General features: G+C 33.7%; 3 protein-coding genes across 3 annotated transcripts; 1 reads left to right on the forward strand and 2 right to left on the reverse strand.

Annotated features, from left to right (window-relative positions):
- The first annotated feature begins 2,269 nt into the window (after positions 1-2,269).
- Positions 2,270-7,680, forward strand: LOC108329754 (O-fucosyltransferase 27). The gene is made up of 10 exons (XM_017564115.2): positions 2,270-2,796; positions 3,246-3,330; positions 4,302-4,372; positions 4,454-4,542; positions 4,654-4,897; positions 5,385-5,497; positions 5,592-5,682; positions 5,761-5,889; positions 6,077-6,624; positions 6,755-7,680. Exons 1-10 carry the CDS (start codon positions 2,605-2,607, stop codon positions 7,212-7,214), a joined length of 2,022 nt encoding a protein of 673 aa, XP_017419604.1. The 5' UTR covers positions 2,270-2,604; the 3' UTR covers positions 7,215-7,680.
- A 1,702-nt stretch (positions 7,681-9,382) lies between these two features.
- Positions 9,383-13,373, reverse strand: LOC108327853 (transcription factor BIM2). Its single transcript, XM_017561576.2, has 7 exons — positions 13,150-13,373; positions 12,882-12,978; positions 12,666-12,735; positions 12,479-12,574; positions 11,409-11,839; positions 9,967-10,096; positions 9,383-9,684 (listed from the first exon to the last, which is right to left on the reverse strand). The coding sequence occupies exons 1-7, from the start codon at positions 13,241-13,243 to the stop codon at positions 9,574-9,576; spliced, it is 1,029 nt and encodes a 342-aa protein (XP_017417065.1). The 5' UTR covers positions 13,244-13,373; the 3' UTR covers positions 9,383-9,573.
- A 2,323-nt stretch (positions 13,374-15,696) lies between these two features.
- On the reverse strand, positions 15,697-18,788 carry LOC108327905 (rhamnogalacturonan I rhamnosyltransferase 1). The gene is made up of 8 exons (XM_017561638.1): positions 18,049-18,788; positions 17,756-17,823; positions 17,560-17,648; positions 17,282-17,447; positions 16,896-17,185; positions 16,600-16,804; positions 16,371-16,528; positions 15,697-16,144 (listed from the first exon to the last, which is right to left on the reverse strand). Exons 1-8 carry the CDS (start codon positions 18,359-18,361, stop codon positions 15,898-15,900), a joined length of 1,536 nt encoding a protein of 511 aa, XP_017417127.1. The 5' UTR covers positions 18,362-18,788; the 3' UTR covers positions 15,697-15,897.
- Positions 18,789-19,791: the final 1,003 nt, after the last annotated feature.

Here is a 19,791-nt window from a genome sequence, read left to right on the forward strand (position 1 = left end):
ATATCATACAGTTCATTCATCCAGTACAGTTTCATGCTTTCACATACATCATGCAAGTATCAATTAAATTACTAAAGCTTCCCTTACCTGGATCAGTAGTGAACGAACGTCCTAACGTGAAAATCCGTGTTCGCCCAACTATCACCTCTAACCTCAGACTACTCAACTCTTGGAACTAAAATCAACCCAGAAACCAACATTTGATTCAGAGACAGAAAATGCATGTAACCATACTTGGTTTTTGCATGAACCTTAATAATGAACAATTAAAGGACGAACGTACCAGAATTCAAAACTGGAACTTGTTCGGTTTGATGGAAAGCTCACGGCGTCTGGACTGCTTCTATGGTCTCTGAAATTGGATCGGAGAAGAAGAAGGTAAGATATGGTAGAGAGAAGATGGAGATTCTAGAGAGAAGGCAGAGGATTTGGAAGCAAAAGTTCGGGGAAGAAGATGAAGCATGCAGAGAAAATGGGAAAGGGTTTTCCAGAAAAGTGATTTCTCTCCCCACGTAGGACGAACGTCCACTCGCCTGGTGCCACTTGGAATCCACTAACGTTTTCGAACGTTCTAAAGTGACACTTGGCAGCTGCATGCAGAATGGGTGTGAGTGCGTTTTAATTGCACTGCACGTGTGACGATGGTGCATTAAATGGCGTCAAGAACGAGGGGTGGGGTTCGTTTCTTAATTAAAATTTATGGACAGGATTTAAGGGTAATAATTACGTGATTTGACAGGTGGCAGTGATTAAATTTTCGAGACCTCACACTAGACTAAACTGTGAAGGTGTGATTTTCGATCCTATACCTATTAAAACACATGTATTATAAAATAAAATAATTATAACTTTTTAAAAATGAAAAATAAAAAATATTATTAAATAAATATTTGAAAAATATATGTGTGTCAAAAGGTATTGTTTTTATTATAATGTTAACACAGCGTTGCCAAGTGTTTAAATTAATGTAAACTATATGCTTACGTTTTCCTTAAAAACAGGCATAAGGTTACATTAAAAAGACACATTTTAGGTTAAGAAAAGCAAAAAAATGTTTCTTAACATGAAAAAGCGAGTCCTTAGTGGCATAGCTGTCCATAAGAATTAGGTACTTGACTACTTGTTAGGTCCTCGGGTCAAAGAAGAAAAGGTTTTCTATCTGTTTAACCTGTCATAATATCAGATAGTTTCAATATTAAAAAATTAAATAAATTAGGGTTTTGAAATAAAAAAAATGTTAGTTTTAAATTCTTCAATCGCGTATTCTTAATATATATATATATATATATATATATATATATATTAATGTATGCATTTTCATATAATTTTATAAATATTTAAAAGATGGAACTTTGTCTCTTTATAATGATTTAATTCCATGCAGTTAAAAATATTGATTAGTTTACTTTTAAAAATTATATGAATGTAATTTGATAATTTAAAAGAAAACTAAAAATGACGCTCTGTTTTGATAATTTTGAAGTTGAATTAACTAAACAGTATTATTCCTGTAAAAATACAATTTTTAAACAACTTACATACAAAGTTTAGTGTTTTAGCATGGTTATTTAGTTAAAGTTAATGTTTCTTTTTCATAATTCATACAATATAAATTGCACTAAAATTATTTATAAATAAAATTCTACTTCTGGTCGAAAAATCACAATCAAAATACCAGATAAGCTTATGTCCTTTTCCTCGGGTCTCACCGTCACCGCACGTGGCCCGTCTCAATAATGGTAATGTGAAAAATAATTTATATTTTCAATCACTTAGAAATTATCATATAGGATGATTTAAAAATAAGTAGTAATTAAAAATATTGTTGCGTTATTAAACACAGTTTTTATTTAAACTATATTTCGCGGTCTTTCTTATAAATTAAGAAATATAACCTCATTCATTAGATTACTCTTTTTTTATTCAAATGCAATTTAAATCCATCCATAGAAAATCATAATATTACTCCCAGTACAACCTAAGTTTTTTTTTTCTCAAAAAGAAAATAATATTTAATATCTCACCACCTCTTTTTTAGGGAAATTATTACATAATATTATGACTCCTATTCATGAAAACATACTTACATTAGCATTTTTGTTGCCAAAATAATTTAAATATTTTTTTAATTACATAAATATTATTAATCAAAACCGCAGTCATAAGTATTCTGATAAGAGTTATTTACAAAATTTGTTTATGAACAAAAACAGTTTTCTTAAATAAACATCATATAAAAGTTAACATTTACCTGCTCTGTGTTCATTGGTTAGCTAGCTAGACAAGGGCGCAGGCAGGATCCCTTTCCATGTCCATGAAACTGCTAAATTTTGTTGGGAGGAACAGAAAAAATGCAAAACAAATTCTGAAAAGAAAAAAATTAGAAAGAGAAAGAGAAGAAGATCGAGAAGCTGATCCAACTCGAACAAACAAAAGACTCTCTTGTTTGTGGACTGAGTACGAAGACAGAAGAAAACATGCTTTAACACGTGCCTTTTCAATCCCACTGCTTTTCGCATTCTGACTATTCCATACTTCCTTCTTCTCTTCTCAGTTCCTCTTCTCAAGAGAGAGAAACAGTGAGACATTTTCTCTCACTTCTCAATGAAAGGGGAACTGAAAATGAAGTCAAAGATGAAATGGGTTGGCCTGTTTGGCCTCGTGCTCTCTGCTTTCTCTATCTTTATTCACTTCCTCCTTGCTAGATTCACTCAAATGGGTGCTGCAGACTTTGAGTCCTCCATCACAATCTTCTCTTGGAGACCCATCTTCGAGAAACCAATTCCCCCCACAAATGTAATTCTCTAATCACATATCTTACCCAAAGATCTCACCTTTTTCTACAATTTCAAGTGGGGTTTTACCTTTGCATTGCTCTGGTATCCCCAACATTCTAGGGACTGTTGATGGTTCGAAGTTTTGGCTTTGTGCTCCGGAAAATGACAAAGGGACAACATTCCCTGTCATATTCCGCGTGTGGCTCTGTAGTTAGATGCTGTGCTGGTTTCTGTTTTTCTCCTTTGTCATGGAAATAAGCTTAACAGCGTTGCTTTTGTTCATTGGTTCGGATCAGTCGGTTGCCACGTTTAACTGAATTTTGGAGCACGGTGTCGCTCCTATGTATTCGATTCATTGGCCAATGTGCTTTTGGACTATGTTTTCATTTGTCGATATTTTTTTAATTTTGTTCTTTGTCCCTTTATTTTTCTCTTTTCAAATATTTGTTCTTGTTATTTGTGCTGCAGAGTCCCTCTCACAGAAGATTATGGGGTCCGGTGAAGCGTCTTGAATCACTGTATCCGGATTCAAATCCGCAAGGAAATTATGCTGGTGAGTTCCATGTTTCATCTTTTTGCTATGCTGTCATTTCTATTGCTTGAAAAATCACAGGTTTTTGTACTGGTCTATTTGATACTGAATTTTCTGCTGACCAAACTTGTGATTTATTTTGGGGTTGTCTATCCGTTAAAGTGAGTTGAGTATTGATTCCGAACTTTAACAAAACAGGTCATCTATAGAAAATTTTAGGCACTTTTTTCCTGGCTTTTTTTTTACTACTATTACTATAAGAAATGGAATTAGGACTATCTGGTTATGTAAAGCCAATGCAGTGCCTCTATCATATATAAGCATGTGATGTCATATTGTGTGACTGGAACTCGTTCCTTTCACTTTTGTGCTTCTTGAGGAAAAATTGTTTTTCTGTCCATGATAATTGATGTCTAAATTTATGTCTTATCCTTGGGGTAGTACTGCTTGTGTTTGTGTTTCTCATTGATGAGCAATTATATCACCTACTTTAAAAAATCAATAATAACATGCTTCATTGACAATATAAGATATCGAGTTATCTGAAGGGGTCTGTGGAGTTTGAACTTCAATATCCGTATCTCCATATTATCGTCTTTGTAAGAATGTTTGATCACTATGATCATATGTTGCCCTGATCTTATATTTCCTCTAACACGTTTATTTCCTTTCATTTTCTGCCTTGCTTTTGTGTGTACATACCAAGATTGTCAAACTTTGTCGCTCATAGTCCCAAAGATTTCACCATGCAAATTATCAGACATTTGAATCTTTAAATATGTTGCTCACCATGCATTTGATTTTGTTTCTCTATGTTTTTATATGCAAGATATATTGTAATTTAAATACCATTTCCTTTATTTTCATACTTTGTATTACGTGTAAAATCAGATAAGTTCTTTGCAGGAGAGGAGAAACTTGTGCTTCTGTAAACTACTGTTTAATCTTTTATCTCTCTCTCTGAAAGAAAATATCTCTATCTTTCCTGACAGATCCTGTTTCACAAACAAATGGATTTATTTTTGTTCGGATACGAGGTGGTTTTCATGAGATCAGGAATTCGGTAAGGGTGGTTCTAAGTTTTAAGGTTTTAACACGTTATATTTAAATCATACTGAACTGAACCATTATCTTGTTTTTTCAGATATGTGATGTTGTTGTGGTTGCCCGACTTCTCAATGCTACGTTAGCTATGCCTGAGATCCTATCAACAACCAGCAGCAAGGGAATAAGGTAACTATTCTTCCATAAAATTACAGAAGCTTACATTCAACTCAGTCTGATATGATCTAAATTATGTGTTTAAACTATTTCACTATTTTCTTTATAATTATTTTTATCCAGCTCTCAGTTCAAGAGTTTTGCATACCTATATAATGAAGAGCAATTTGTCCTATCATTAGCAAAAGACGTCACTATTGTGAGAACTCTTCCAAAAGACCTAAAGGGAGCAAGGAGAAAGAAAGAGATACCTGTCTTTAGAGTACCATATTCAGCATCACCTTTTTATTATTTTCATCATGTTCTCCCTGTATTAAAGTCCCATTCAGTGGTTGAACTAGTTGTTTCGGAAGGTGGATGCTTGAAGGTAAAGGCAGCTTTTGCTTAACCTATCCATAACCTGTTTTTATCTAAATTTTCCTTCCAGAGTTCAAAGTCAAAGGTTAATTTTTTGAATTTTTTTTATTTTTGTTTGAGTGGAATTGGCTTGGTGAAATCTAGTAAACACTGCCGATTTTATAATTTTGGGCATCCTTTGATGTGTAGAAGAACATTTAAATATGGGTCATTATTTGAGGATCTTTGTTTTATTACTTTACTGGGATTGGTATTCTTAATTTCTGAATTTGGGGTTTGCCTGTGATGAGCTTATTTTGGAATGATTATCTTAGTGTTTTGCCACATTGAATGACGTATAACATCATGCTGCTATCTTTCTCAATCTTCTGTTTTTAGTTCTTCAGCTTTTAGATGGACTACACCATGGAAAGCTGGTAGTTTAAAATGGTTATTGTTTTGCCTTTATTAAAAGTATCTACAAGTGATGGTTTCTCTTTGCTTCCCCTCCTTCTTAGGCCACTCTTCCTCCCGATTTTGAAGAATATCAAAGGTTGAGATGCAGAGTATCTTTTCACGCCCTTAAGTTTCGACAAGAAGTCCAGGAACTTTCTGCTAAGATTTTGCAGAGGCAAGTTTACTGTCTTCTCTCATTTAAGTTTGTTCTTCTCATTCATACACTTTTTCTCCTGTTGGCTTATGTATAGTTCATCATATGATTGTAGGTTACGAGCTCCTGGGCGTCCATTCATTGCATTTGACCCTGGCATGACTAGAGAATCTTTAGCGTATCATGGTTGTGCAGAACTGTTCCAGGTATATGATCAATCTGTGATACTGTCTCTTAAACTTCCTCATCTCTTCATATTTGAGCTATGGTGGTCTTTTTGCTAGGATGTACATACTGAACTTATTCAACACAAACGGTCTTGGATGCTTAAACGTGGAATTGTCAAGGGGAAGCTTTCAATCAACTCAGCCGAAGAAAGACTAAAAGGTTCCTGTCCTTTAATGCCTGAGGAGGTAAGATTTTCTTTTAGTTGTTTATAGTCAAATTGTTCATCTGCAATGAATTGGCAGAATACTCTCTCCAAAGATTGGTCATTTACATTTATTGCAGATGTATCTGAAGCCATATGTTTTGAGAGAGAACTACCCTGGTTGATTTACCCTGCTTGATTATATGATTTACCATTCTGATCTCTTGCAGATTGGTACGCTTCTGCGTGCATATGGATACTCAAGGGATACAATTATATATGTATCTGGGGGAGAAGTCTTTGGTGGACAAAGGACGTTGATCCCTCTTCATTCTATGTTTGAAAATGTTATTGATAGAACTTCTCTGAGTACTCCTTGGGAGATGGTTAGGCTCTATGGGCAAGAGGTGAAGCTTGTTGAAACTCCTGGACCACCACCTTTCACTGAAGAAGTAACAAAGCGTGCAGCTTGGAAAAATGCAGGTCCACGTCCTCGCCCACTTCCTCCACCTCCAGCAAGGCCAAAATCATACAACATAGAAGGTTGGTGGGGTTGGGTTGCTGAGAGTGATAACGAGCCTGATAGTACAGTCATGGAACTGAGGACCAATGCCCATAAATTACTGTGGGAGGCTATTGATTATGTGATTTGTGTTGAAGCTGATGTATTCATCCCTGGATTTGACCTTGACGGGAAGGGGCATCCAAATTTTGCTAGCTTGGTGATGGGGCACAGGCTATATCAGTCAGCAACATCAAAGACATTTAGACCTGACAGGTAAATACCCTATTTTCAGTGTATGTAAATGCAATGTTTACTTGAAAGTTCCAATTCTTAATTACAAAACAGAATCTTCGTTAATCCATTTAAAGTTTTAATACTTTGTAATCATATATACGTTGTGCAGAAAGGAAGCTGCTAAACTTTTAGACGAGATTCGGCAGCACATGCATCATGCAAATCATACATGGTTAGAATCAGTTCGCAGGCATTTGACTAAAACATTACTTGATGGAATTATAGAAGCATCAAGTAAATCAAAGCTACAATCCTTTCTCTCTCATCCAGTACCCGAATGCTCTTGTCTACGGCGTGATTCCTTTGAGGTATCAAAGAATTCTTCTAGCCCTTCAACTTCCCAATTGTGGAAAGCTCTTAGCATCACTCGCCGGTGTCCTGCATGGATGGACAGCGGTCCGATTTCTCTGTCAAAAGATAAGGAAAGTGAAGAGGTTGTAGATGAGGATGATTCTGTATCCGAGTTGTTCTTTGGACAAAGTGCTGAAAATCATGAAGGTGAGGCAGAAGTGAACAATAAAGAAGAAAATCAGTTTGAGGATCAAGAAGATGAGGGTGGGGATAGGTGACATCAAGCTCATGTGTTGCTGGTTCGTCTGGCAATTAATAATGGATTTGCCTTCTTCAGATTCATGTACATAATCAATTGCTGCTTCCAAATGTTGCTTACTGGATTCAGTTTTGGGTGAGAGAAGCACTAAAAGCCGCGTATATATATGGCTCTGAACTTCTGATTCAGAAAACATGTTTGCTGAGAATCATCTGATGACATTAGTGTTTTTTCTCTTTGGCTCAAGTTCGCAAATATATAGGCTAATTTGTTGACAACATGTCAGTTTTGTTGTAAGATTGCTTGATCATCGTGATTAATATTAGGTTTAAGTGCAGTTTGAATTCTTTGCTACTAAAACTTCCTGCTTATCTTTGCTGCACATATTCAGACTGTACTAATTCTACTCATTTTTATAGCTGGTGAAAGAAGGAAATCATCACCCATATTATTTATTTAATGAATAGAGCTAAGATATTGTTATATATTCTCTCAACTTCTCTTTCAACTAAATCTCTACCGTGGTCCATAAGGTTGTAGCCATTGTTTACTTAAGTTTCTGATCTTTATAAAAGATTACAACTTTTAATTTCTTTTTGTTTTACAAAGGGTTTTATATTCTCATTCACTTGAACAGCAGTTTTACTATATTTTTTCATTGTAACTATGGATTAAAATATAAGAAACTTACAATAGTTTGTGAAGTCCGGAACTGATATAGAAGTGTGCAAAATCAGATAATAAAATGAATGGCATATATAACTTGGTATTCTTTCATGCATGTACATAGAAACCACCTATTATGGTAAGCATCAAAGTGAGTTATTTGCATCAGACAGAATATTTATTCAAGTGTGGTCCAATTACCAATACCTCCCAAATGTGGTCCAAGAAAACTTATGCCCTCCATATGAGCCAGCACCTCATTGAAAATGGCAGAACGTGAGTTTATTTGGTGAGTTCAATCAAGTTGTGGCAAACTCCAAATTGGCATTGCTCCATGACAAACGTGAAGTGTATGCAACAAACCCTACAACTAGCATATTTCAGATTGTTTTTTCTGAATCTCTTACTTCTTTTGGGATGCAGGAAGAAATGTACAATTGCTTTTCATGGACAATGGAATGACCCTAATATTTTTTTTTCAAAATCTTAACACTTTCTTACGAGTATTATCTGGAATGTAATAAAAAATCTTAAATTCCACATTGTGGAAGTTTTTCAAAAAAGCTGAATTTAGAAAAAATCTAAAATAAATGAGAATTAGTATTTAATCGTTTTGAATTATTGATTTTGTAACACTTCATGAAAAATTTTATCATTAAAGAACACAGATCTGGAAAATTTTAAACCCTATTGTAGAAAGTTCTCTGCCGAATTATAAAAAAAGTTCACTTTATGAAAGGTGCTAGTTTTGAGCATATATTGCAAAAACTTCTCCACGAGGATGTGCAAGATTGTATTTTAGTTTATAAAAGTGAGTGGGGGTAATAGCTGTATTTTATCATTTCTGGATATCCTTTTTTGAAAAGATTCTGAAATTTTCATTATTCTGCTGTACTATGAGAAATTACTGGACAAAATTACAGGGGTGAAAAAGGTAATTGTGAAATAAATGTTCCCCAGTTGGTTTTGGGATCTCATGCAAATACTTTTGTGGCCCGTGAATGCTTCCCTGACAAGGATATTTTCCGGCTATATACACTATTTATCTGTTTTCTCTTGCTTGCAACAGAATTTGACACAGAGAACTGCATGATAAGATTATCTTCAATGATGAAATTGCTAGCAAAGAATGATTAATTTAAGCATTATTATTCATCAAATTTTATTATGAAAAAATATTGATAAATGATTATCAACTTCATGGCTTATTACCAGAACATTCCCTTATTAGCTGACAACTTGAACAAGTTCTGGATACAAGTCATCTGCGAGAGTAATCTTATTATTAACAATAAGATATTGGGGTGTAATTTCTAACAAAATTTTGATGTGACTTGTAAAACATGATGTAATTCTCACACGAGTAAACTCTCATCCAGACTGGCAAACGAATGAACTTGTCCTACAAGAATTGGCAGCATTAGTACTAAAAAATATCTTTTAAAGAAATGTCAAAACAATGAATGTATGACATTGAACTATCAGGTAGACTGGAAGGCAATAAAATAGAAAATTGTTGTGGAAGCACAAACATAGGTGACATTTTATTTCTGAATGTCTTAGTACCAAAACCAGTATCGTTAAATATACATTTTATCTGGCTCTAACCAGCAAGGCAAAAATGAACTGATCCACCCAATTCCTCTTTTTCTCTCATCCGAGGACAAAAAAAAATAATGAAACTCATGACAAAATAAGCATGAGAGGGATCTCTAGCTTGCTTCTTGTCTGAGCCTCTTTGAACTTTGTTCGGATTCAATATTGCAGTAATCAAATCCGGAAACTGAAATTGCTGCATTGCTCTCAAATTGATTTTCATGAACCTGAATGAACAAAAAACATATGGCATTAATTTTAGAATTTGATTAGAATACACTGAAACAGTGACAGTATTGATTTACTAGTTCTAAATTGGTCAGTTCAAGTATAGAGATATACGTTGACAGCAAATTATTCTATCTCGTTCTTTCTAATGAATAATACTGTCATACACTAATTCTATGACAAAAGGGCAATAACAACGCTGTAAAGTATCCTCCAAAAGTAATTCAATTCAATTCAAGTCAGAACAAAGTTGGTGCTAAAACAATGGAGCATAAACGAACCTTTGAACTATATGCAGAGGGGACCAATCCGGCATTTGCTCGTCTACCAACATCAATTTGCACCGAGAGATTAGTCTGGGACATGTCTACCCCGGAAGACTGCAGCACTTGCGTGAGAGTATCTAAAATTCTGTTAAAACACATAAAAACTGGATCAACAGTGGCATGAATGATATATTCCCTTCAATGATGCTTGATGGAATTGACTCAAGTGCTAAAAAATTAATGTCCCTAAAACGTGCAGTTGCATACTAAACAGGCGAAGAAGAAAGCAATGTCAAATGCAACAAGTTTGTGGGAACCGAAAAAATTCTCTTGCCAAATTTTCTCCCCTCTTTTTGAGGATAGATTCTCAATTGTAAGTACAACGAATTTCCAACAATTTACTTTTGACAAGATGAATTCATTCACTTTAATACAAGATTTAAATCGATTGTAGTAATTTCAATCAACAATGTAAGATTTGTACGGTTGAGAGAGAAGAGAAAGGAGATTCCAGATTACAAGAGAGCTCTAACTGCCTGTAACAAACATATAACTACCAGTAACGAACCTCCAACTGCCAGTAACAGTCCTAACAAGTTAGTTGGGGAACTAAACATACTATTGTACCTATAAATTATGTTATACAGAAAAAGATACGAAAATTGTCTTCTGCAGAGTTACTATACTCAGATAAAGAAACAAACAAGATAACTCCTGATTGGTTTCAAAGAGCATAATTCCATGCAATGGACAACAACACACATGAAGGGATTAATTGCAGATGTGATTGACAAAATAGCTTATACATATGACACTTCGAGCTATAAATGGTTACATATACCATTCTTCTCACTGTCATATAAGTTACTCTGATTTGAATCGCGTATCACACTCCATCTCTATCCTGCACTCTCCCACTGGATGCTTCTCACCCAAGTAAAATAGTTTTAAACCTACGTTAATTGGGGTAAAATTGAAGACTAACTTGACCTGGGTCTGTCCTCTTCTTTTGTTTTTTAAAATTATATGTGGACTCTATTTTTTTCTGAAAGCCCACTTAATTGCAGACATCCTTGGTCCATCTTAATTTCCGACCACATTTGAGAACCAAAATACTGTCCCCTGGCAACTTAGAAATAAGAACAGAATATTTTGTATAAACTTATCAGTATGAATTCCCATGTATCACATGCATATAGGGAGAGTAATTGTTGTGTGGACAAACTTTGGGGTTCCAATACAGTGTAGCAGGTGATGGGATACTATTCTGGTTTTTTTTAATTATGAATCATTCAGGAATAGGCTTGATCTAGATTTATATAGGTTATTATTCGGGGAGAATTATTAATTATGAACTCCTAACACATTGCTCACGCATTGTAAATGTAGTTTCAAGCAAATAATTAACACAAGATTGATGAAGAAAAACTACTGTTGAACTTATATAACAAACTCACCCCTGAGAATAGGCACTAGAAATGCTATCTGATCCAGATTCAATCACTAGCTCCTCCTGTTCCTTCATTGTACTATCATGTGGAAGAATATAGTTGCCCTTGTTTGATTTATCAAGCCACAGTTGTGGCTGGGTATGTGAATGCATGTCAACGTTAGAAACAGATTCCTGAAGATGTTGGGTTGCCATACCACTGCTAACAACTGGATCAAACATGTCCAACCGCATTTGCATGGTGAGGGGAACTGCTTCTGTAGATGAACCAGGGAGGTGACCCTTCTGAACAGTCAACATTGAGAAGTCAGACTCCATAGGGTTCGGTACATTTCCGGGAAACAGTGGAGATGCACTGTTATTTTTCTCATCAACAGACCCATTTTGTATACTTTGAGAAGGATCTGTAGTATTTTCTGCAGGTGCGTGAGGATTTCTCTGAAAAAAACAAGATGAAAACAATAAACTTTAGATTAAAAGTGACTGTCACTATTTCAAGGCAGTAAGCCATAACCAACCATTGTGAAAAATAGTTCACTGAAGTTGCCACAATGCCATCCCTGAATTCATTCAAATATGCATACTGGGCTACTTGCTCTGGAAGAAAAAGGATATTGTAAATGAAAAAAAAAACACTACAAGCAGACGTATGAATTCACAGAAACAGCATAAAGTAGTGAAATCCTAAGCATGAAAGGAACTTAAACTCTTGTATAAGAAATTTTATGCAGAGGTGCCATGAGTACATGACATATGACCAAGTACATAGGTGTGCCGAAATCCATGTTGGTGAGCCTGCTTAATGAGAGTAAGGCTTTGTAATCATTGTTGTTTCTTTGCAGTCTATATAAAATGAATCCTTATACAATCAGAGAGAATTGCAAGTCTCACAATGTCGAGCAATTGTCAGTCCAAATTTCAATTATACTGCATTTGCAGATCCAATTTCGGATACTAGGTAGAACCATATCAGTCAGGAAAGCTATTGCCATTCATTTCGCAAGATTTCATAAATCAAGGTCCAGACTGAACACACACTGAAAAATATTTACATTACAACATTGCATATAACTTTACCCATGGAATTAACTTCGTTGGCTCCTGACTCCATCCTTCATAAGACTTCTCATAAATTTGTAACTTGTCCTGTAGGAACTGAATATACTCAATAACCTGAAAAAAAAATCTAATTTAGTTTACAAGAAAAAGAATTATCCATTAAGATGTACACAAGAAACAAATGGTTAAATGTCGAACGAAGCACCTCCAACAAGAAGGATGCCTTGTCTCTTTTTTGATCATTTTGAGGAATGAGATCTCTCAGAACTTGAAACCTGGCACACAAATATAGTTTTTCTTTCAAGCAACCAAACATTGCCTAACAATAAATACTAACAGAATCACATCATACTTCCAGTCAAAATCTACACTACACACACGAACTATTAACTCAATAACTATTTTTTAATTCAAAGCTCACCTTTCATTAATCTTGCTCCTTCTACGTTGCTCAGTCTCTGAATGCTTCGAACGATGCGTATTCCCTCTCTTCCCCGTGCTGGGTTCGTCCACCTTCACTGCCAAGTCACAAAACGTAATAAATAATTATGTTCAAAATTGAAAATTGAATTGCAGAATGCTATCGTAAAGGCAAAAAGATAAGAACTTTGAGACCCCCATCAATGAATCAATCGATAAACCCTGTGGGGTGATGCACAGACAAACCACAGAGAGAGAAAAAAATAAACCTTTGTTGAGAGAGGTAGAGGTGTTTGCAGTTAGGAATTCTTCTTCTTCATCGTCCTCCAATTCATCTTGATGCCCTTTTGCAGACCTAGCCATTAGTATCGTCCAAGTGGAAAAATTTTGCCGAGAAAATTCGAAGAGAAAGAGAATGGTATGAAAAGTGCAATGTGTAGAACCAAACTAGTAGCAGTGGTACGAGGACACCACGAGTTTTTACTGAATCGATACCTAGTCTAACCAAATTATTCTGATTAATTTTATTAGGAACACAACAAATGAATTTGATGTAATTAATCAACATAAAATCCGAATTACTATAAAATTATGTCACATACAAGTTCTGTTTGTTTACCTTTTGATTAGTTGTACTACATATATAAATATAAATATAAATATATATGAAGAGAAGAAATAAGTTATTTTTCTTGTTTGACCTAATTCAATATTTAAATGCGAATTGTTTAATTGAATCATAGGAAAAAGTAAATAGGTCTAACATTGGTTATTATAGTTGTTTAATTTCAACTATATAATTACAAAATAATTTTTTTTCTCTCTAAACAAAAAGTATATTCTTTGTTCCTTTTATTCTGTAGATTCATGTGTATTTTTAAAATTCTAGTGAACATTTAAAAACTGATTTTTTGTAGGCATTAAAATAATCATAGATTTAGAAATGGACGACTTAAGACTTTGGGTCTTAACTTCAAGATTTAAGACTCTCGAATACACATTTTATTTTACTTTATATAGTTTGTCTGTTTATACACACCTTTTTATATTGTCATGCAATTCCCTTGTTTTTTATTTTATCTATTTTATAATGTAAAAGATTTGTGTGTCTAACTTTTCATTTTTAATAATTTATATTATAAATGTGAATATTCTACAAAACTACATTTTTTAAAAGATGCGATCATATAAAATAATATATATATATATATATATATGTATATTATAAACTAATTTATAGAAATCTTATCATATATTAGCTTGTTTAGAAGATGGTTTTTTATTTTACATATAAAGTAATTTTAGTTGAAATACTTATTCCTATAAAATTTGTTATGATACCATGTGAAGCATTGCGTTAATTATGAAAATATTTGAGTTAGAGAACAATAAATTAACATAATGAAAAAAAAAACAAATATACTTAAAAGTGATGATATATTAATATTTAGATTGCTATTTTTTTTTATCATATTATATAATTTAGTACACTAGCATTGTTTTCTTATTCTTTTTCTACGAAGCTGTGATCTGAATAATGAGTCCATAAATTATTTTTGCAGTACTTAAGGTACAAGTAAGGTAAGTCAAAATAATACCAAAAAATAACATTGGGACAATCACATGACATTAGTATATTTTAAAATCAAGTTATTACTCCTCTATATATGATTTTTCTAGAACCTGAACCTATTTTGAATAATTAAAAATGTTTACATCTAAAATGTGAATTCGATACTCTAAATAAGAACTAATATCTCATTAAATACTTTTTAATTGTCAACAATGAATTTGTTCTTTAAATAGTAAGACATTTCTGACATAATATTAAAAAGAAAACTATTTAATTTTGTCCTTAAATGTAGAAACACTTATTGAGTTTTGCAGGATTATTTTATCATTAAAATATAATTTTAATGACCAACTTGATAGTAAATCAATGATTATTTTACTATTAAGCTATACTATCATAATTTTTTTTTCATGATTATCAACATTTATCCAAATTTCTTATAATTATCTTTCAATATCACGTTCATAAAATGTTGCATGCGTTTATTAGATTGAAGTGATTAGGCTTGCAAGTTAAAGTTGATCATGTCCATGAGAAGCAGACAAGCAATATGATGGAAACAATTTTTTCTTTAAGGAAAACATTATATTAAGCAAATTACTTAATTGATCATAAGTGGAATGAAGGTATAAAGAAAAAAAGAGAGTATATTCTTGGAAAGTGCTTTTTCCTAGAAATTCTAAGATTTTTTGGATCACTCAGTCATAAACACTGTCCTCCAGGCACAATATTGATTGCAGCATTTGTTTAAATTTAGGGATCTGTGAATATTGGTTTAAATAAATCAGAATGACATGTCTTTTTATTTTGATTAAGATATAAGCCACTTATTAAGGATCATAATCATAACTGTTACAATATAAAATTGGAGTTGCAATTTACAACAATACCCCTGTTCATGAAATGCAAAAGCAAAGTCAACCAAAATTAAGAGCTTCAAAGGAAGAGTAGTCATTGAAGTAGCAAACTATGAGTAATGAAAGTTTACACAATAATACTAAAAAATATATGATAAATTTTTCCATGTTTGACTTTGAATTAACTCTGAAAATTGTTCATCTTTTGCTTGCCTACACTTCTGAACTGGTTGTTCTTTCTCTCTTCCAAATCTTCCTATAAAATGTTCCTATAAATCCTCTTAATGAAAAAAAGCAGAATGCATTATATGTTATTAAAACATTAAATACATTTAATTGTATTATTCTTCATTTAATAAGGTATTAGGGGAATCAGTAAGAAGACATGCTAAGAAAATATATCATTATTCATGTGATAAAGATAACCTATATGTGGAAATGCTACAAAGGAAACAAAGTCCTCTATCTTTATACAAGAATCTTTTTATTATTTGACAGAGGCACAGTTCCTTTAGTTCATTTGGAGCCTATTTCATTTACAGAATAGTTAATTTGCCTTCTGAGCTGTGATTAAATCAGAGCCAAGATTATGTGTTTTTCAATGGTTCATCTAGCAATTGCAAACATTCCTGAGGGTTGGCATAAAAGTAGTCTTCTTCTTTGGGTTTGTCAGGAATGATAACTCTTGTTCTAGGACTTCCCATACGATTGGCATGAACTTCTTTCACAGCAGTGGAAAAATCATCCCAACTCAACAACCCATTGTAGTATTGGTCTATTAGCTCTACCAGAAGCCTTCTATCCAGAAGTACAGTTTTCTTGAATCCTAGAAATCTGAAGAGAAGCAAGTATGACACCAGATAATTAGATCTCATCATTACACATGATATCCTATAAATAGCAACAGGTTTTGTCAAAAGTGCAGCTAATTCTGCAAACTCTTCTATCATTGTACATCTAAGAAAAGAATGAATGAAATCAAAACAACTCTTCACTTCATCAAAGTATCATCAGATCACTAAGTAGATAACAGAAATCAGAGAAAGACAGAAGGTAATACCTGCGATGGCCTTCCACAACTTTAGCCATGTTCCCGTCGTATGTTGGAATAAATATATCACTTTCTAGAGAAACAAGAAAATCCACTGCAGCCATTTGTGAGGAGTGGTTTTGGAAATACATCAATTCTGAAGGTTCCAGCAAAGTTTCTTTCCTTACCTATTTAGAAAAATGTTAGTGCCACGAATTTGCATAAATACAGCATATATTATTTCCTTCTCTCTACTCACCAGATTAGGAAAATCTCCTAGTAAACTTTCCATCCTTTTCTCTCCACCATATATTTCTCCAGCAGCAATATAAATTTGAACATTGTGATCTATTCCAAGTGCTGTCAGTACTAGGGAAGTTTCCTCGGGAGTTAAAGGGCATAGACCATCTTTCCTCTTAAGCTCAGAATTGATAACTTTCTCCTTCCAGCCAGGATATTCATATCTAACAAACACCATTTGCAAAAACTACATTCAAAGGAAAACTGTAGAAACAAGATAGATGTTGCTACACATCAATGCATGATTTAGATTACCTCATTCTCCTTAGTTCCTCCTCTTCTTTGCTGTCACAACCATGAGCACAACCAGAGAAGGCCAACATGTCCATCTCATATCTAAGATGAAGTGCAACGAAAGGTCCCTTTTCCCTCAAAACCTTGACTATTCTTCTGCCAAGTTCTTCTATCTGAGAAGTGAACCTCAGGGCATTGAAATTTACTCGGCACCGTAGCTTTTGAATCTCAGCAGGTAGTCCATTGTTTGCAAGTCTTGCATCTGTTCTATTTAGGTGTACGACCTTGTGTTTCAGCAGCAGAGGCAGGACCTATTTAAGTAGTTAAGGACAGTTAGTTGCTAACTAATAATTAAGTTCTAAGTCACAATATGAAGTGTGCAGAGATAATTTAAACCAAGCAGACACCTGGTTTTCATAGTATGAGATATTAGACCAGCTAATGGGTGGCATTGAGTAAGATAGTCCTTTTTCAACTCTTATCTTGACCTTAGGTGGTAGGTGCTTTAGTATCCGAACCTCATCTCTCAAGGAGGTAATGAAATGATCTACATCAAATATATCTTTGAAGTCACTGCCACATCAAGGGGACAAAATGTCAATGAAGCAAAGACATGTCAATCATAACAGTCCAAAAAGGAGGCGTTTCAAAAATTGAAGTTATGACAAAAGAATGATCTGCAAACCTTGAATCCGCCCAGAAAGAGGCCTTGTCCAGCTCTGGAACTATGAGAGTGACATTTAAGTGTCTGGCAATAGCAACCATGTCACATATCTGCAGGAAAAACAATATGAGGAATAAACACTTCAAAAGAAATTAATCATACTTTTACTGCAATAGTGATGCTGATTGCAGTGGAGATACCCAAACAAAGAACTCACTGCTGCTCGCATTTGGTTGAGTCCTCCATTGCATGAAACCAGAAGATAACCATTATTCCTATAAGTTCCTGATGACAAAAATGATCAAATTCAGAAGAGACATGCATAACAAATCATAAAAATTTTGCACAAAAGAAGAAAATTATAGGTGTGGGGGAGAGGGGATAGCAGAAAATGAAATGAGAAAGACTGCTGGAAAAAAAAAACAGCATCAAATCATCTTTCATATGACAATTTTTTTGATTTTTCGAATTCATAACACTCAGAATTCACAAGACAGGCTTATAACTCACTTTTGGGTGGGAGCAAAACCTTGGCTGGAGCCAAATCCTTTTCTACAGCCGGGGTACTGAAACAATGAGGCATGCCCTTCAACAAACTTAGCCCCAACAATTCCCCTAGTGCAATCAGCTGAAGAAGACTAGTCCAAAGTACCACAATCGCAATGGCCCTAGTCATCCACACCTTGATTCTAGGCCTTATAATGAAATTCTCATGCTTCTCAATTCTATCTGTAGCCAAAACTTTGAGCTCCATCTTTATCCCCTCACTTTCACAGTAGTCTTTTTCTTTTGGCCATCTCAGTACCATTGATTTTGGTATCATACTCTTACTTCAACTTAACTCTTCAAAATCTTATAAAATTCCTTGAACTAAGTGATACTTAATAAATGCCCAGAAACCAAGACTAAACTAGATAATGCCACTTCACCTTTGGGTCCTTAAACCTAAAATAAATGCTAATAAAGCCAAGGCTGCGGATATTCTAAGACAAAAAAATGCTATCCACCCACCCACCAGACACTGCACTGACTCACATCACCTACACCTTGAAATTCCAAAACTTAAGCAACTACAACATCGGCAATGTGGCTTTCATATGACTGCATGAGCTTCAAGTGTCAAAGATTGAAGAAAACCCAGTAAATAATATGTGGGTTCCTATTGGAATTCCTTCAACTGGGTCTAATCTTGATGGGTTTCTGAGAATGAGAGAGTACCGTTGAAAACCAAACAAATAACATAAACCAGAAAAAAAAACACACAATGAGAAAGTGTTCGGACTCACAGGTATAAATTCAAATGTTAATCACGGAGAGAGATGACGTGGCATTGTGACATGGAATAAATGCTACTTTGTATATTTATGATAATTTTTTATTTGATTATTCGTCTTTGTATGAAAACATAATTTCTACTGTTCTTTGTGATAAGGACATGACTAGGTAGAATTAATCATTCCATCTGGTTAAAATTACTGAACAAAAATACATATGAAAATAGAATCAATACAGTTCAAAGGATCAAAAAGTGAATAATATTAATAAATTCGAAATGATATTTTTTACAAGATAAGTAATTTACATGTATAATTTAAACAAATTAGGACTGCCATACCAAATACCAATCACAGTCACAGATATTAATGTTTAATATTTTAAAATATAAAATTTGATCTCAGAGAAATCATGATCAATAATACTTCAAATATTTGTAGCATTTAATAGTAAATCGATGCAAAACAAAGGTTCTAATTTAAGAACAGAAAACCAACAACAGCACAGAAAAATGTTATGAAATCTCTCTAGAAGCCACAGAGTACTTATAAAAAGCATTACTCTCTATGAAATATTGAAACTGAAAAGCATGAATCAATAAGAAAAAGTTGCTTTTACCGATAACTGAATAAACTTTGTAAAAGTAAAAAACAAACTAAAAAATTTTGTAACATTTTATAATAAAAAATTAAAATAAAATAGAAAGTTTTCTAAATGCCACGTGAGTTACTGATAATGATTTTCATGTATTTGGAATCTCTCCACACTGTATATCTGATAGAATTTATGATTATATACATTATTTAACAGAGGACCACTCTGTCATTTATTGCCCACTAACGATAAAGGCACAGTGATGCTGAGAAGACAATACCAACCTAATAAAATGAAATTTTTTCACAGATGAACCAACAAAAGTTAAGGATTTCTACATTTTCTATTATGTTGGGTTGTTTGTAAGTCTTGTTTCCAAGAAGA

Source organism: Vigna angularis, chromosome 2, assembly GCF_016808095.1.
Source record: "Vigna angularis cultivar LongXiaoDou No.4 chromosome 2, ASM1680809v1, whole genome shotgun sequence".
In the NCBI taxonomy this organism is placed as follows: domain Eukaryota; kingdom Viridiplantae; phylum Streptophyta; class Magnoliopsida; order Fabales; family Fabaceae; genus Vigna; species Vigna angularis.

What these genes read in the sequence shown, in the direction of transcription:
- LOC108329754 (XM_017564115.2), top strand. Translation starts at nt 2,605, where the DNA reads ATGAAAGGGGAACTGAAAATGAAGTCAAAGATGAAATGGGTTGGCCTG. An exon ending in GTTGTGCAGAACTGTTCCAG is followed by an intron (nt 5,683 to 5,760) that starts GTATATGATCAA and finishes TCTTTTTGCTAG; the next exon opens with GATGTACATACTGAACTTAT. An exon ending in AAGACATTTAGACCTGACAG is followed by an intron (nt 6,625 to 6,754) that starts GTAAATACCCTA and finishes TACGTTGTGCAG; the next exon opens with AAAGGAAGCTGCTAAACTTT.
- LOC108327853 (XM_017561576.2), bottom strand. Translation starts at nt 13,243, where the DNA reads ATGGCTAGGTCTGCAAAAGGGCATCAAGATGAATTGGAGGACGATGAA. An exon ending in CTCTACCTCTCTCAACAAAG is followed by an intron (nt 12,979 to 13,149) that starts GTTTATTTTTTT and finishes GTGACTTGGCAG; the next exon opens with TGAAGGTGGACGAACCCAGC. An exon ending in CAACGAAGTTAATTCCATGG is followed by an intron (nt 11,840 to 12,478) that starts GTAAAGTTATAT and finishes TGTTTTTTTCAG; the next exon opens with AGAAATCCTCACGCACCTGC.
- LOC108327905 (XM_017561638.1), bottom strand. Translation starts at nt 18,361, where the DNA reads ATGATACCAAAATCAATGGTACTGAGATGGCCAAAAGAAAAAGACTAC. An exon ending in GGTTTTGCTCCCACCCAAAA is followed by an intron (nt 17,824 to 18,048) that starts GTGAGTTATAAG and finishes TTTTGTCATCAG; the next exon opens with GAACTTATAGGAATAATGGT. An exon ending in TCTCATACTATGAAAACCAG is followed by an intron (nt 17,186 to 17,281) that starts GTGTCTGCTTGG and finishes CTACTTAAATAG; the next exon opens with GTCCTGCCTCTGCTGCTGAA.